This window comes from Acomys russatus, chromosome 7 (genome assembly GCF_903995435.1).
Source record: "Acomys russatus chromosome 7, mAcoRus1.1, whole genome shotgun sequence".
Classification (NCBI taxonomy): domain Eukaryota; kingdom Metazoa; phylum Chordata; class Mammalia; order Rodentia; family Muridae; genus Acomys; species Acomys russatus.
The window spans coordinates 56,650,018-56,663,145 of NC_067143.1; the positions used below are offsets into that span (position 1 = coordinate 56,650,018).

General features: G+C 46.5%; 1 protein-coding gene across 1 annotated transcript; it reads right to left on the reverse strand.

Annotated features, from left to right (window-relative positions):
• Window positions 1-508: 508 nt before the first annotated feature.
• Window positions 509-9,017, reverse strand: Hpx (hemopexin). The gene is made up of 10 exons (XM_051149139.1): window positions 8,853-9,017; window positions 8,654-8,712; window positions 8,502-8,573; window positions 8,078-8,199; window positions 5,193-5,346; window positions 4,407-4,619; window positions 3,999-4,127; window positions 1,236-1,366; window positions 990-1,152; window positions 509-847 (listed from the first exon to the last, which is right to left on the reverse strand). The coding sequence occupies exons 1-10, from the start codon at window positions 8,969-8,971 to the stop codon at window positions 588-590; spliced, it is 1,422 nt and encodes a 473-aa protein (XP_051005096.1). The 5' UTR covers window positions 8,972-9,017; the 3' UTR covers window positions 509-587.
• Between the last annotated feature and the right edge of the window lie 4,111 nt (window positions 9,018-13,128).

Below are 13,128 nucleotides of genomic sequence, written 5' to 3' on the forward strand. Positions count from 1 at the left end.
CCTAGGCTGCAAGAGACCCTGCCAGGAAAAGAAGAGCAGAGAAGGAGGAGAGATAGGAGGCAGAGGGTCAGAAGGATCAGAATAAATCAAAGGAAGAGCAAGCAATAAAAGGCCTATGGTTTGGATTCAGCAGTCATCTCTGCTTCCCTCAGCCTTGTTTGAGCTAAGGAGTCTCAAAAGAGTAGTTGCTCAGCTTTCAAGGGCTTGCCCTGCTCTTGACGAGGATCCACATAGCACCCATAGCACCCTAGCACCCATAACTGCCTGCAACTCAGCTCCAGGAAATCCAACCCCTCCCACCTCTGCAGGTACCTGCACTCACATGCTTATATACCCGTACACATTCATATACTTTAGAGAGAGAGGGAGGGAGGGAGAGAGAGAGAGAGAGAGAGAGAGAGAGAGAGAGAGAGAGAGAGAGAGAGAGAGAGAATGATAAATACTTGTAAAGTGTCCCTACTTTTCAATGCAAATAAAAAAAGTTTGTTTCACAATCAGTACCCTATGATTCATGTGAAGAAGCCATCTGGTTTATTAGGATAAAACAGAGAGGTGGGCCAGGCTGGGCTAAGTCCCATCAGGGCTCCTTACTGACTGCAGCCAAGGAGGCTGTTTACTTTCTGGGGCTGAGGAAGAATCTTGGCTGCATTCAGTTTGTCTATACTGCTGTAGCAGTATAAATTAGGCCCGTGGATAAGGTACAAGCTGGGACCACTGGAAGAACATGAGTTAGGGCCAAGGGACTTTTCCAAACAAAGGGCCCCATCAACTTTCTCATGGGGCCAAGAAAGCTCTGTCCATGTTGCCTGAGCTCCTGACTTCAGGTCCAGCCACCATAGCCGCCGTCCTGGGAAGAAGACAACAGACATAACATAGCTTCTATGTCCTGAGGATCTTGAATTGGCTCTTCTTGTGCCCTCCTGGTCTGCTATGCCATGAAGAGTTAGCAGAACAAGACGCCACCCTTTAGCACCCAAAAGCCTCCTCACCTGCAGTGACATAGAGTCTGGAGGAACCAGGGCAGGTAAAGGCTGCATCTACAGTCTCAAGGCTGATCCCAGGAGGGCTCCCGAGCTCCTTCTCCAACCGCTTTGGATAACCACTTACTAGGGTGTTGCCTCCCTTTGTCAGGAAGACATAGACTTGAGTTCCCTAGGCGACAAAGGAGAATAATCAACATCGACCTGGATGGCCTTGTCCCAGGTTCCGTCTTAAGCTTTACTCCCAATACACACCTGGATCAGATAGACTTTCTCATCCCAGGAAAAGGCTGCATTTACTGTTGAAGGACCCTGAGGCCAGTGATGAGCAATGGGCCAGCTATGCCACCCATCACGACCGGAGTCCAGACGCCAGTAGTGGGAGCCTATGGGATATCAGAGGTAGTGCTAGTGCTAGTGGTAAAGGTGTATGAGGTGAAGGGACAGGCAGTGCATGCAGGTTCGAGTCACGAGAGGGATAGAATGCATCCAGAGGTCAAAAAAGAAGAAGAAGAAGAAGAAGAAGAAGAAGAAGAAGAAGAAGAAGAAGAAGAAGAAGAGGAGGAGGAGAAGAGCTATGTTGGGGACAGTGGCTTCACTGGAGCTAGAGTCAGCAGGGGCCTGCTAGGCAGTTGTGTAGAACAGCAAGCAAAGCTTCTGCAAGTGTGTGTGATGTACGTGAGTGAGGCACATGCACTTGCATGTGGAGGAGGACACATGTACTCATGTGTGTGTGTGCAGAGGATGTTGGCTGTCCTATCACTCTCTACCCCGTTGGCTTGAAAACCAGATCTCTCACTGACGCTAGAGCTAGGCTGGCAGCCAACAAGCCCCAGTGACCCTCCAGCGTCTGTTCCCCAGCAGTAATGGGGTTATAGGGGTACATGCTGGTTTGCCTGACTTTTTACATGGATCCTGGAGAACCTAAACTCAAGCATAAGTTCCTTATGCTTGAACAGCTAGCCTGCTAACTCACTGAGCCACCTCTCCAATCTCTTTTATTATCACAGTAACAGTAAAAGAATTACACTCCTGTTTACCTCCTTTCTCTCATTGCCTTTAATTATACTGTGTTTCTATCCTCCGCTGAAATTGTTCCTATCGACATTAGCACTGTTCTCCAAATCTAATGGTTAATATCTATGTGCCAGCTTTCAGCAGCATTTGACAGCCCTCCACTTTTTTTTTTTTAACAGGGTCTCAGATCTTATGTATGCATGGAACTGCTGGTAGCCTTCATGAACTTCTGATCCTCCTGTCTCAACTTGCCATGCCCAGTTTATATGGTGCCAGGGATCTAGGCCAGAGCTTTATGCATGCTAAGCAAGCACTCTACCAACTGAGATACAACCCTAACCATTCCTTCTTCATTAAACATCCAAAAAAAATCTTGGCTCCTATGATCCCAGACTCACCTAGTATGCTACTTACTTTTTTAGCTATCATTTTTGGTCTTATATCTAACAGATCAGAGTCCCTATTTTGTCTTCTTTTCTTCTCTAAATGCCCTTAGCTCCTTTGGTGTTCTCACAAGTACCATCTATATGCAGAGGACACCTGTGAGCTCTTTGGCTCAGGCTACCTCTCCTTTGAATTTTAGGCTCAACTTCAGTTGTCTACCTGACACATTCATTTGGTCCTATTTGGTACCCCAAACCTAGATTGTTCCAATTGATCTCTGCCTGTCCCCATCAAACACACACACACACACACACACTCACTTTCTTTGTTTGTTTGTGGTTCCCCTCCAATGATTCTACACCCTCACCATAGATGCATACTCTCCAGACACCTACATGTTCTTACCATGACATGTGTTCTCAGCTCAGATCTGTATTGTCACAACATGTATGCTATAGTGCATACTATACTGCAGCTATATTTTTTCATTAAGGTGTGCATTCATGTTGAGCTACATTCCACAGTAATTATATACTTCTCAATAGAACTTGTTAATTATAGCATATTTGTTCAGTAGTTAGAAACTTTAAAAAAGTATTTTTTACTTTTCTGTGCCTTTGCCATTTATGCCATTTTTGCTACATATATCTCAGGCTGAATGTAATATGGTTGTTTTCTCCCAATTTTAGAGATGTCTTCAGTGTAAAGAGTGTCCCATCACTACCTGCCTTAAGAGTTATATGGGGGCTGGAGAGATGGCTCAGCGGTTAAGAGCACTGACTGTTCTTCCAGTGGTCATGTGTTCAATTCCCGGCAACCACATGGTGGCTCACAACCATCTATAATGTGATCTGCTACCCTCCTCTGGCCTGTAGATGTATGTGCAGGCAGAGCTCTGTATACATAATAATAAATAATAAAAATCTTTTTAAAAAAAGAGTTATATGACCTCAGATATCATGAGATGGCTTTTACCAACTAATGACAAAAGTCAAGAGATGGGTCTCTTCATTGGACACTTGGCAAAACAAAACAAAACAAAAAAAAAAAAAAAAAAAAAAACTCTCCTGGAAGCTATAGCCTAGGGGTCTAGAGTACTCAGTGTTTCTTGTTTCTTAGCAGTGGGGTTCCTGAAGTTAATTAAGGGGTGTCCGGAGTACTCAGAAAGGCGTGTGTGAGAGCAACTGACACAAGGAGTCACAGAGACCCAGGGAGACCCAAAAAGCAAGCGAGAAACAGGAGTCTCAGAAAGACATGCAAGAGCAAGAGATACAAGCAGACATGGGCACACAGAGAGGCCCAGAGATTCAGGGACAGTCAGAGGACTCAGAAAGACAAGGGAAACGTGAGAAATTACTGTGGACAGAGGGCGCCCACAGCGGACACAGATGACAGGGAGAGGCGGACAGTAGAAGAAGTGAAAGTGAGGCCTGGACAATGAGAGATAAGGGTGAAAATGTTGCAACTGAGGAGACGAGGGAGTGCTAAGCGGAAGTGAGGTACAAAGGAAGAAAATACAGGGCATGGTGATGACAGTGGAAGAGCTATGTCAGAAAAGAGAGGCAGAAGCAAAGGAGCTGGGAGGGTAGACACAGGGAATCTGGGTAAGTCTCTCACCACTGAAGGCATAGGTGGCACCACGGTGGTCAGACAGCAGAGCAGACAAGCCAGGATCTGGGCTACAGCGTGAATGCATAGGGTGTGTGCTATTCCCATGAGCAGTTCCATTTCTGCGTCTACCGTGGCCTGGAAGAGAAATAGATGATTGGAACACACACACACACACACACACACACACACACACACACACACACACACACATGGGATGGGGGTGCTGGAATCACAGCTGGGTCTGAAGATGAAGAGATAGCTACTGTTAGTAGGAATGTGGGCTTCTCTGTTTGAGAGTAATGGCAGGAATCATACCTAAGACATTACAGAGCACAGAGCTAAGGTGGGAGATGAGCAAGCGCAGCCAGTATGAATAAATTCCAGTAGGTCCCAGGAGTTGGGGCTTTTTCTCACCTCTGCCAGGGCAGATCATGAAGTAGTCACGGGCATCCAGAGGGTATCTGGGAGGCACTTCTCCTGTGACAGGGTTGAAGCGCAGGAACTGGTTACCCTGGAAGCAGTAGTAGCGTTCAAGCCACCTCAGAGCCGCAGTGCAATTCCCAACAGCCGGCCAGGAACGTTCCTTTTTGGTTCTTGTAGCAAAGTCCCAGAACCACTTGCGGTTACCTAATGGCCAAGAAAGAAAAAAAAAAAAAAATCAGTGAGGCTAGGTTTATGCACACCTAGGGCTTGCACTGGGGCCCAGGAATATGTTGGCTACAGTGAATGGCTACATGGAGCAAAGAAACATAGGAGAGAGGGAGCTGAATAAACTGATCCTGCATCAAAAGCCAGCAGCAAGGTGCACGCGATCAACCCAGTATACACGAAGAGTTGGGCCAAGTCAGAGAAAGAGGAAACAAACTGAAATCTGAAGTAGGCGTTATGAAGCAGACAAGAGAGGAAGCTGAAGGCAAATTTGGGAGACAGGGAATACTGTGGGGTTTCTGGAGGCAAGGTCAAAGTTGGAAGATAGATAAGGGTTTGGTTATGGTAAGATGTATACAAAAGGCCAAGAGACAGGTCTGTCCCAAGGGCACGAGGAATACGCGAGAAGCGTTAGCCCAGTTACCTTCGTTAGAATGTCTTCCCACCCCTTACCCTACTTGACCTCTATCCTGTAACTGGCTTTTCCATTTTCATTCCTGCTAAAGCCAACAGTGGCTCTTCCCGTGTCTTCATCTGTGTTCTTGGACACACCTTGGAAGAAGAGGACACCTTCACTCTGGCATTCTCCGTGGTGACATTCTACAGCTGCATCCAGTGGGTATGGGATTCCAGGAAATTCTTCTTGCAACGACTTTGGATGTCCGCTTTCCTTCTTTTCAGGAGAGTATACCCAGACTTTGTCGCCCTGCGTTCAAAAGCACTGTCTTGGGAACGGGTCACTTCCACAGACATGGCACTCACACTCTCTCCAGCTCCATTGCACTTACACAGTGTTCCCTTACAGCCTTATCCTTTTCAGTCCACTGGTGGGGTACCACATGCTGCCGCTGGTACACTACCTCCTCTCAGAAAACAAAGTCACCTTACTAATAACGCATACGCATCTGGCTGTGTATAACCAGAGACTCCCTTGGCACACTTAATTACAGCACTCTTATGATGGCAAGCATATCCACAGGTAGTTATTGTCTAATCATTCACCCATTCACATATTCACTTGCCCATTTCTTTATGGATTCCTTCAAGAGACATGTACTGACTATTACAGGCTGAGCACTATGAGAGGCACTGAGCATCCAAGGAGGGCAAGATTCCTTGAAAACAATTAACTACCACATCCTCAGCGGTTCAGCTACCAAGATGAAAAAGCATGCAAGAAGCACATTGAGACTATAGGGGGATTGTCTAGTTATGTCTGGGAAAGTCCCCCAAAAGTTTCAGAATAGAGAGGAAGTACATGGCTGAAGAGTTGAAAAATGACAGAGAATTTTCCAGAGGACAATAGCATAGAGGACCCTAACATGTATAGAGTGCTCAGAAGAGACTTTGTGTAACTTTATGTGACTGGTACACACTGAACATGCAGGGGAGAAGAAAAAGAAAACAAAACAAAATACCAAGGCTGGCTCCCTCATGCCCATGTGCATCCGGCATACGGTACCCAGGTACATGACAGTACCGTTACTAAAACAGGAAGCACAGGGGAAAGGTTGCTTTGTTTTTTTTTTGTTTTGTTTTGTTGGGTTTCTCTGCGTAGCCTTGGCTGTCCTGGACTTGTTTTGTAGACCAGGCTGGCCTCGAACTCACAGAGATTTGCCTGCCTCTGCCTCCCCGAGTGCTGGGATTTCAGACGTGCACTACCACGCCTGGCTGGAAAGGTTGCTTTGTAAGAAAGATGCTATATTTCTTTGGGAGGATGCTGGATTTGAGGTATCTGTGGAATAGCTAAGTCACAGATTTTTCAACAAGAAAGTGAAAAGACACCTCCAAAGTTCAAGAGAGTGGTCCAGATCTGGTACCCAGAGTGCCAGAGTACAGAGCGCTCAGAGCCATGGCAGTGGCTGAACTCACCCAGGGAGGGTGCATAAAATGTCTCAGAGTGGATTCCCAAGCAATAAACATTTTGGAACTGGTTGTGGTGTCTAATTTTTATGTCAACTTCACCCAAGCTAGTCATATAAAAGGAGGGACCTTCAACTGAGAAAATGCCTAAAAAAAATAGGCCATTTCTTGTTTTGTTTTGTTTTTAAGACAGGGCTTCTCTGTGTAGCCTTGGCTGTCCTGGACTTGCTTTGTGGACCAGGCTGGCCTTGAACCCACAGAGATCTGCCTGCCTCTGCCTCCCAAGTGCTGGAATTAAAGGTATGCACCACCAAGCCTGGCCTGGGATTTCTTAATTAGCGATTGACAGTGGAGGGCCCAGCCCATTGTGGGTGGCGTCATCTCTGGGCTGGTACTCTCAGGTTCTATAAGAAAGCAGGCCAAACAAGCTATGGGGAGCAAACAAGTAAGCAGCACTCCCCTGTGACCTCTTCATTAGCTCCTGACTTCAGGTTCCTGTCATGTTTGAGTTCCTGTCCTGATGTCCTTTGATGATGAACAGTTTTATGGAAGGGTAGGCCAAACAAACCCTTCCCTCCTGTACTTGCTTCTGGTCATGGTGTTTCATCACAGTAATAGTCACCCTAACAAGGGTATGGGTTAAGAAGAGGGAGTGGAAAGAGCCAGAAGAGGAAGTGAAGCTGTCAGTCAGGGGTACCCCAACTACACACACCCTTAGACAGGAGGTTGGGAGAAGTTATCTCTTCCTATGGGCAGACAGTTTGGGCTAGGTCCTGGGGCCTCATGAACACAAGAATCACTTGCCCCCTTGGCCAGGTGCCATCATATTGGGAACAACTTGCCCCACACAGAAACAGGCCAAGATATAGTCACAGAAGAATCACAAAAGCCTCTCCTTTCCTCTTCTCTCTCTCTCTCTCTCTCTCTCTCTCTCTCTCTCCCCCCCCCCCTCTCTCTCACACACACACACACACACACACACACACACACACACACACACACACGCCACATGTGGCGGGGGGGAGGGATGGAGTGTGCTGGTCCTTGCTGATAGGTACAAACTTTCCTCCTCCTGTGCCTTAGAAAGTTTGTACCTATCAGCAAGGACTCTGCTATAGTTTGTATGTGTCCTTCAAGGCTATATGTTGGGAAGTTCATTCCCATGCCACAGTGCTGGGGGGGTGGAGCCTAATAAGATGTTCATCAGAGACCTGCCTCACAGATGGCTTGATGTCATTTCTGGTTCAATATGATAATGGGAGGTTAGCTATAAAAGCAAGTTTGGATCCTTCCTGCTCTCCCATGCTCCCTTCCTCTTACCTTGGTGCCATCTTTCTATAGGCTATGATGCACCATGAACTCCCTTGCCAGATACCAGCACTATGCCCCTGGGCTTCCCAAACTCCACGAGCCAAGGAAACTACTATTCATTAAAGTTATCTAGCATCAGATATGCTGTTACAGCAGCAGAAAATGGACCAAGTCAGGCGTCGTGCCAAAGAGGCTCAAGGGAGGGACTCTTAATATCGATTCCAGCCCTTTCCTGCCCAGCTCTTCTCTTGACCCAGCAGTACCTTGATCAGGAAGACACTGTCCGGACCATGACGGAACACAGCATCCACTGAACTGATGGAATTCTTCCACCTCTCTGAGATTAACTCCCGGATCCCTGAGTGACCCTTCCAGACATACTCCCCTGAAAAACCAACACACTCTGAGGGATGCAGAACAAACCTTTGGCAGATGGAGATAGTTTCAGGGAAACTGCTATTGTTACTCCTGGAAAACCCCTGAGCCCTCCCACAGATGAGGAAGTCTGAGGGAATCATGCGTGGAGGCCCACATATTTCAACCTTAGCCTGTTTTGTTTGCTTGCTTTTTAGACAGAGTCACTTGTGTAGCCTGGGCTGGTCTTGAACTTATTATTCTCTTGCCTCGGGTCTCCCAGTGCTAGGGTTGCTAGCATATACCAGCTGGCAGGCATAGCTTCCATCCTACCTTTAAAGAACAGCATGGTCCCATTGTGATCCAAGGTAGCAGCCTCAAAGCTCCAGCTATCCGAGCAGCGTTCTGGGTTGGAAAAAATATCAGTAAGATGATAAAATGCAGAGACATAGAAGACAGAAAGACTCAGGAAACTCTGCTCTCACCGATTACATCTGCATCTGCCATGGTCCCATTTTCACCTTCAGCAACATTCCCATGGGCACTAGAGAAAACACAGATAGATATCTGGGTCCATTTGGGTCCTATTCCTCTTCCTGAGCTTGTGACCTAGGCCTAGACACTGGCCCCATCACACACAAGCCCAGGGCCCAATCCTGTATCCCTAATTCCAGCTCTACTCACGAAGGAAGAGGGCTGGCTACAGCAGGAGACCAGCACAGGCCCAGCAACACCAGGATAACTAGTGATACCACTGTCCTAGCCATGCTGATCTGGAAAGGCCACAGGACAACTCTGGGCATGAGACTGAACTTATATAGAATTGGTAACTGCGCCACCCCCCCACTTCCAACCCTATTGGGAAAGATTTGTCTTCCATGACTCTGCTAATATTGGCAGATGACCTCACAGCAAATAAGGTCAAAGTCTAAAAAGAAACCTGAATCTAAGATTCTCTTCCCGGCAGTAGCCTCCCCACCCCCGCCCCCCTTTAGCAAATTTCCAGCTGTGACTAGCTCACATCCTTTGCAACTCTCTCAATCCTGACAACAGGTGTAGGTGCTCTTCAATCAGAAAAGGATTGAATGGTTACCTTTCTGGGGCCAAGTTTATCTCTACCAAGGGAGAGAGAAGATGAGGAGGGCATGGACCTTTCCTGTGCATCAAGTCCAACTCAACTAAAGCCTGTGGCCACTAAACAGAGGGCTACTACTTACCCTGCACCTTTTAACTCCTCACACACAAATGAACTCCCTCAGAAATATTCAAGAGAACTTGGGTACCTCCAAACCTTTTCAGTTTTATCTCTGGAATACTGATTTGGAGATTTTGTCTCTTAGCTGCCAAATAATCCAAACCCTGTCCCAAACTCAACCCCTTCCAGAAGAAAAAAAAAAAAGTTGCAAAAAGCTTCTGGGGGAAGGCCTGACAGTAACAGGGTCCAAAAAGGAGGTGTCTCTTCCCTGTAGTCTCTCTTGATAGCGCCAACTCAGGAGGGAAAGGCTTTATTTACCTGTCACAGAACACCCTGAGCTGTAACTAGAATTGCACAATATTTACGACTGATTCCTACTTAAATGTTACCTTCTCCATACATGCCTTCTTGACCAGCTTTTCTAGCCTCTAAGCCTCCCATTCCCTGATGTCACCTACTGCAATTCAAAATAGCTCCCCAAACTACTTATCTGATTGCTTTTTGTTAGTTTTGTTTCTTAAGCAATCCAGGGTTTTCCACATGTTAGGCAAGTGCGCTACCATCCCGGGCGCTGCTCCTGGTTTTTTTTTTTTTTTTTTTTTTTTTCACTTTGCTGACCTGTTTGTCCTCTTATCATTGAATTTCTGAGAAATTTCCCCCTTCTGAAGTAAGTGGACATCATAAATGGGGGCATTTTATGACAGGTGCATACTGAACTCTGGGGGTCACACTGGCTTCTCACCGGCTTTTATCTGGTGGTCCTGTTACTCCCCCAAATGTTTAAGTCCCACCTCCTTCCTGAGATATTACCTGTCATTTCCAGTACCTTCTATTTTCATCATTCTCTGGGACCTCTCCCAAAATCTGCCTCATTTCCATCCAACGTTTGCTGCCAGCTCAGTAGAGAATTGTGGGTAGTACCTGCGTGGCTTCAGTCCGAGTCTCCCAAACTTCTGTTCTTAGTGATCCTTTAAAGGTTTTCTCACGGTCCTTACATCCCTCTACACAACCTTAGCAAGGGCTTGAGAAAACATTCTCCTTTATGAAGTCGTGAGATCAGACTGCATGCTACTGAGCTGCTCCTCTCCACCCAAGATCCCTTTTCCATCCTGCAAAAACCCTCCCAATAGAACACCAGAGCTCCAGAACTCTGGGCCATGTCACCAGACTTTGGCCATTGCATAAAATGTCCTTTCCTGGCTAAAAATGAACACGTGCTGTTAGTTTCACTCCTTCCTCATGGGTCAGTGGGCAAAGTTAGATTTCCAAAGGATGAAGGACACTCCCATAGCTGAGGCCTAACACCCACATTCCATCACATGGCATCTCTGGCTGCATCTGCACTAGTAGTAGATTCTCCTAGACTCTTTTCTTCTCCTCACAGCCTCAACTACCTTATGTAGCCTCCCTGGGATCCATTACTAACTTGTAGGCCAGTCTCCCTCTGCCTAGCAGAGGCTTCTAAAGAGAAACAGCACATGGGCTGGAGAGATGGCTCATTGGTTAAGAGCACTCACTGTTCTTCCAAAGGTCCCGAGTTCAAGTCCCAGCACTGGCATGGCAGGTTAAAACTGACATGGCAGCTTACAATCGTCTGATGTCATTTTCCGATATGCAGATGTACATGCAGACAAAGTACCCATAGGCATAAAGTACATAAATACATCTAAAAATGAATAAATAAAATGTAGAGAGAGAAACGGCACAAATTTTCTGGGCTGTGAATTTGATGCTGGTCACAGGTCATAAGTCACAAGCTAACTCTTTTCAGGCACTCAACACAGCATTGGCCTTGATTTTATTCCTCTCACCAGAAGAGGCCACCTGTGCCTGTCCTCAGCCCATTCAGCCCTCCTCCTGCGAGGACCAAGAAGCTTGCTCACAGTTATGCAGAGGCACCCCCTGGAGACCACGCTGCACTCACACCAGTCCTCCCCCCCACACACCCCCCTCGCTATCCCACCTTCGCCCCACCATCCCCACCCCCCACCCCCCACCTCCTCGCCCCTGTAAACTGGCTTTCCAGATTTCCCCTCTCAGTTAGGGCTAATCCTCCTCACTGATCCTTTCCTGCCCCTCTGTAAACCTCCACGAATCAAAGAGGGGATAGAAACCTCAGCCCAGCTTGACTTCTGCGGAAATTCAGCTCCGGAAAAATACAATCGTTTCCCCTTTTTTTGGTGCAGTCTTTTAAACTCTCTCAACCAGCAGCTTTCTGACGTTCTCCAGGAAAGACTGAACATAGGCCAGCAAAAGCCTCAGTGGCTAGGAAGTCCTCTGGCGTTGCAAGGCTCTATATTTAAGCTGAACATTGACCTCATCATCCCTTGGGATAGCTATGTCCAACCTGCCTTAAAACTAGTCTGACTTCAGTCATTCCTCCTGGGACTACTGAGTACTGTGTGTGCTGGGCCTCATGCCTTCATTGTAACTCCTGAACAGAAATTGGATTCTTCCTCTTCTGCAGTCGAAGGCTTAGGAATAAAGCTTCAAGCAGCTAAAAAGAGCTCGCTGCTCCCAATGGACCCCTCCAGGAAAAAATTTTTTTTCTCTTGCTTTATAATCAATCTTCTAAATAGTTAAATAGTGTAAATCGTCCAGATATTTTGTGTTTTATTTATATGTGTGTGTGTGCCTGCTTGTCTGTATGTGTCCTGTATGCATGCAGGTGCCTGGGTAGGCCAGAGGGGGCGCTGAAACCCTGGAACTGTAGTTACAGGCAGTTGTAAGCCTCTGGATATGGAAGTGGGAACTGCACTCTGGTCCTCTGAGATATCTCTCCTGCCCCTAAACAGCCCATTCTTGACTCCCTATGTGTAGAAAATAATTCGTTCACATTTACTAGCCATCTGTGTCTGCTGTTGTACTAAGCACTTATTAAAATTTCATTTGATCAAATATATGTTATTTTTGGTCCTGTGGTTTAATGTATTTGTCCTCTCCAAATTCATATACTGGAAGTTTATGCTCCAATGAGGCAGAGGTGGGAGGTGGGACCTATGGGGAAGTTTTTAGGACAATGCAGCTATAAAAAGAGCGCAGAGAAGCAGGTTCTCCCTCTCTTCTGCCATGTGAAGAGCAGACCCACCTCACCAGTCACCAAATATACTAGGCCCTTGATCCTGGCCTTTCTAGCCTCCAGACCTGTGAGAAGTACATTTCTTTTAACTCATTCACCTCAGGTATATTGTTTTAGCTGCACAAATGGATGAGACAGAACTGTTTGTCTTATTTTATGATTGAGGAAAACAACATTAGGCATCATAACCAAATCCCACTTGTCAGCAACTGATGGAGCCTTGATTGAAACTATGGCTTCTTGATTCTAGGGTGTGCTCCTAAGTTTATGAAGGGCCACGCTGGTAAATACTTAGCAGCTGTTCTCTAGGGGGAGAAAGCCCTGATTTGTAACATTTGCTGACTTCTGTGGTGTAAATTCCACCACAGTTGAGCATGCTACCAAATGTTTGGAACATGAAGTGAGGAAAAGATATGCTGTGTTGGGGTTCTATGTGGTCCTACTCAAGATGTAAAGAAATGCCAGGGAGGATGGTAAGTAGTAAGGGGTGCTTCTGAGCATCCTTCAGCTTTAGTTTAAAAAAAAAATAATTTTAAGGCCACATTCTAAGAGTTTTGGGGGACAGTATGTAGCCCATGCTGGCTTTAAACTCAAGATCCTCCAGCCTCAGATCACAGGTTAGCTTTGTTGCTGTTGGTTGGTTGGTTGGTTGGTTTTTTCAAGACAAGGTTTCTCTGGGTAACCCT

Coding starts and splice junctions, on each gene's coding strand:
- Hpx (XM_051149139.1), bottom strand. CDS start 8,971: ATGCCCAGAGTTGTCCTGTGGCCTTTCCAGATCAGCATGGCTAGGACA. Junction 8,574..8,653: donor GGCAGATGCAGATGTAATCG/GTGAGAGCAGAG, acceptor TTTCCAACCCAG/AACGCTGCTCGGATAGCTGG. Junction 8,200..8,501: donor GACCATGCTGTTCTTTAAAG/GTAGGATGGAAG, acceptor TTGGTTTTTCAG/GGGAGTATGTCTGGAAGGGT.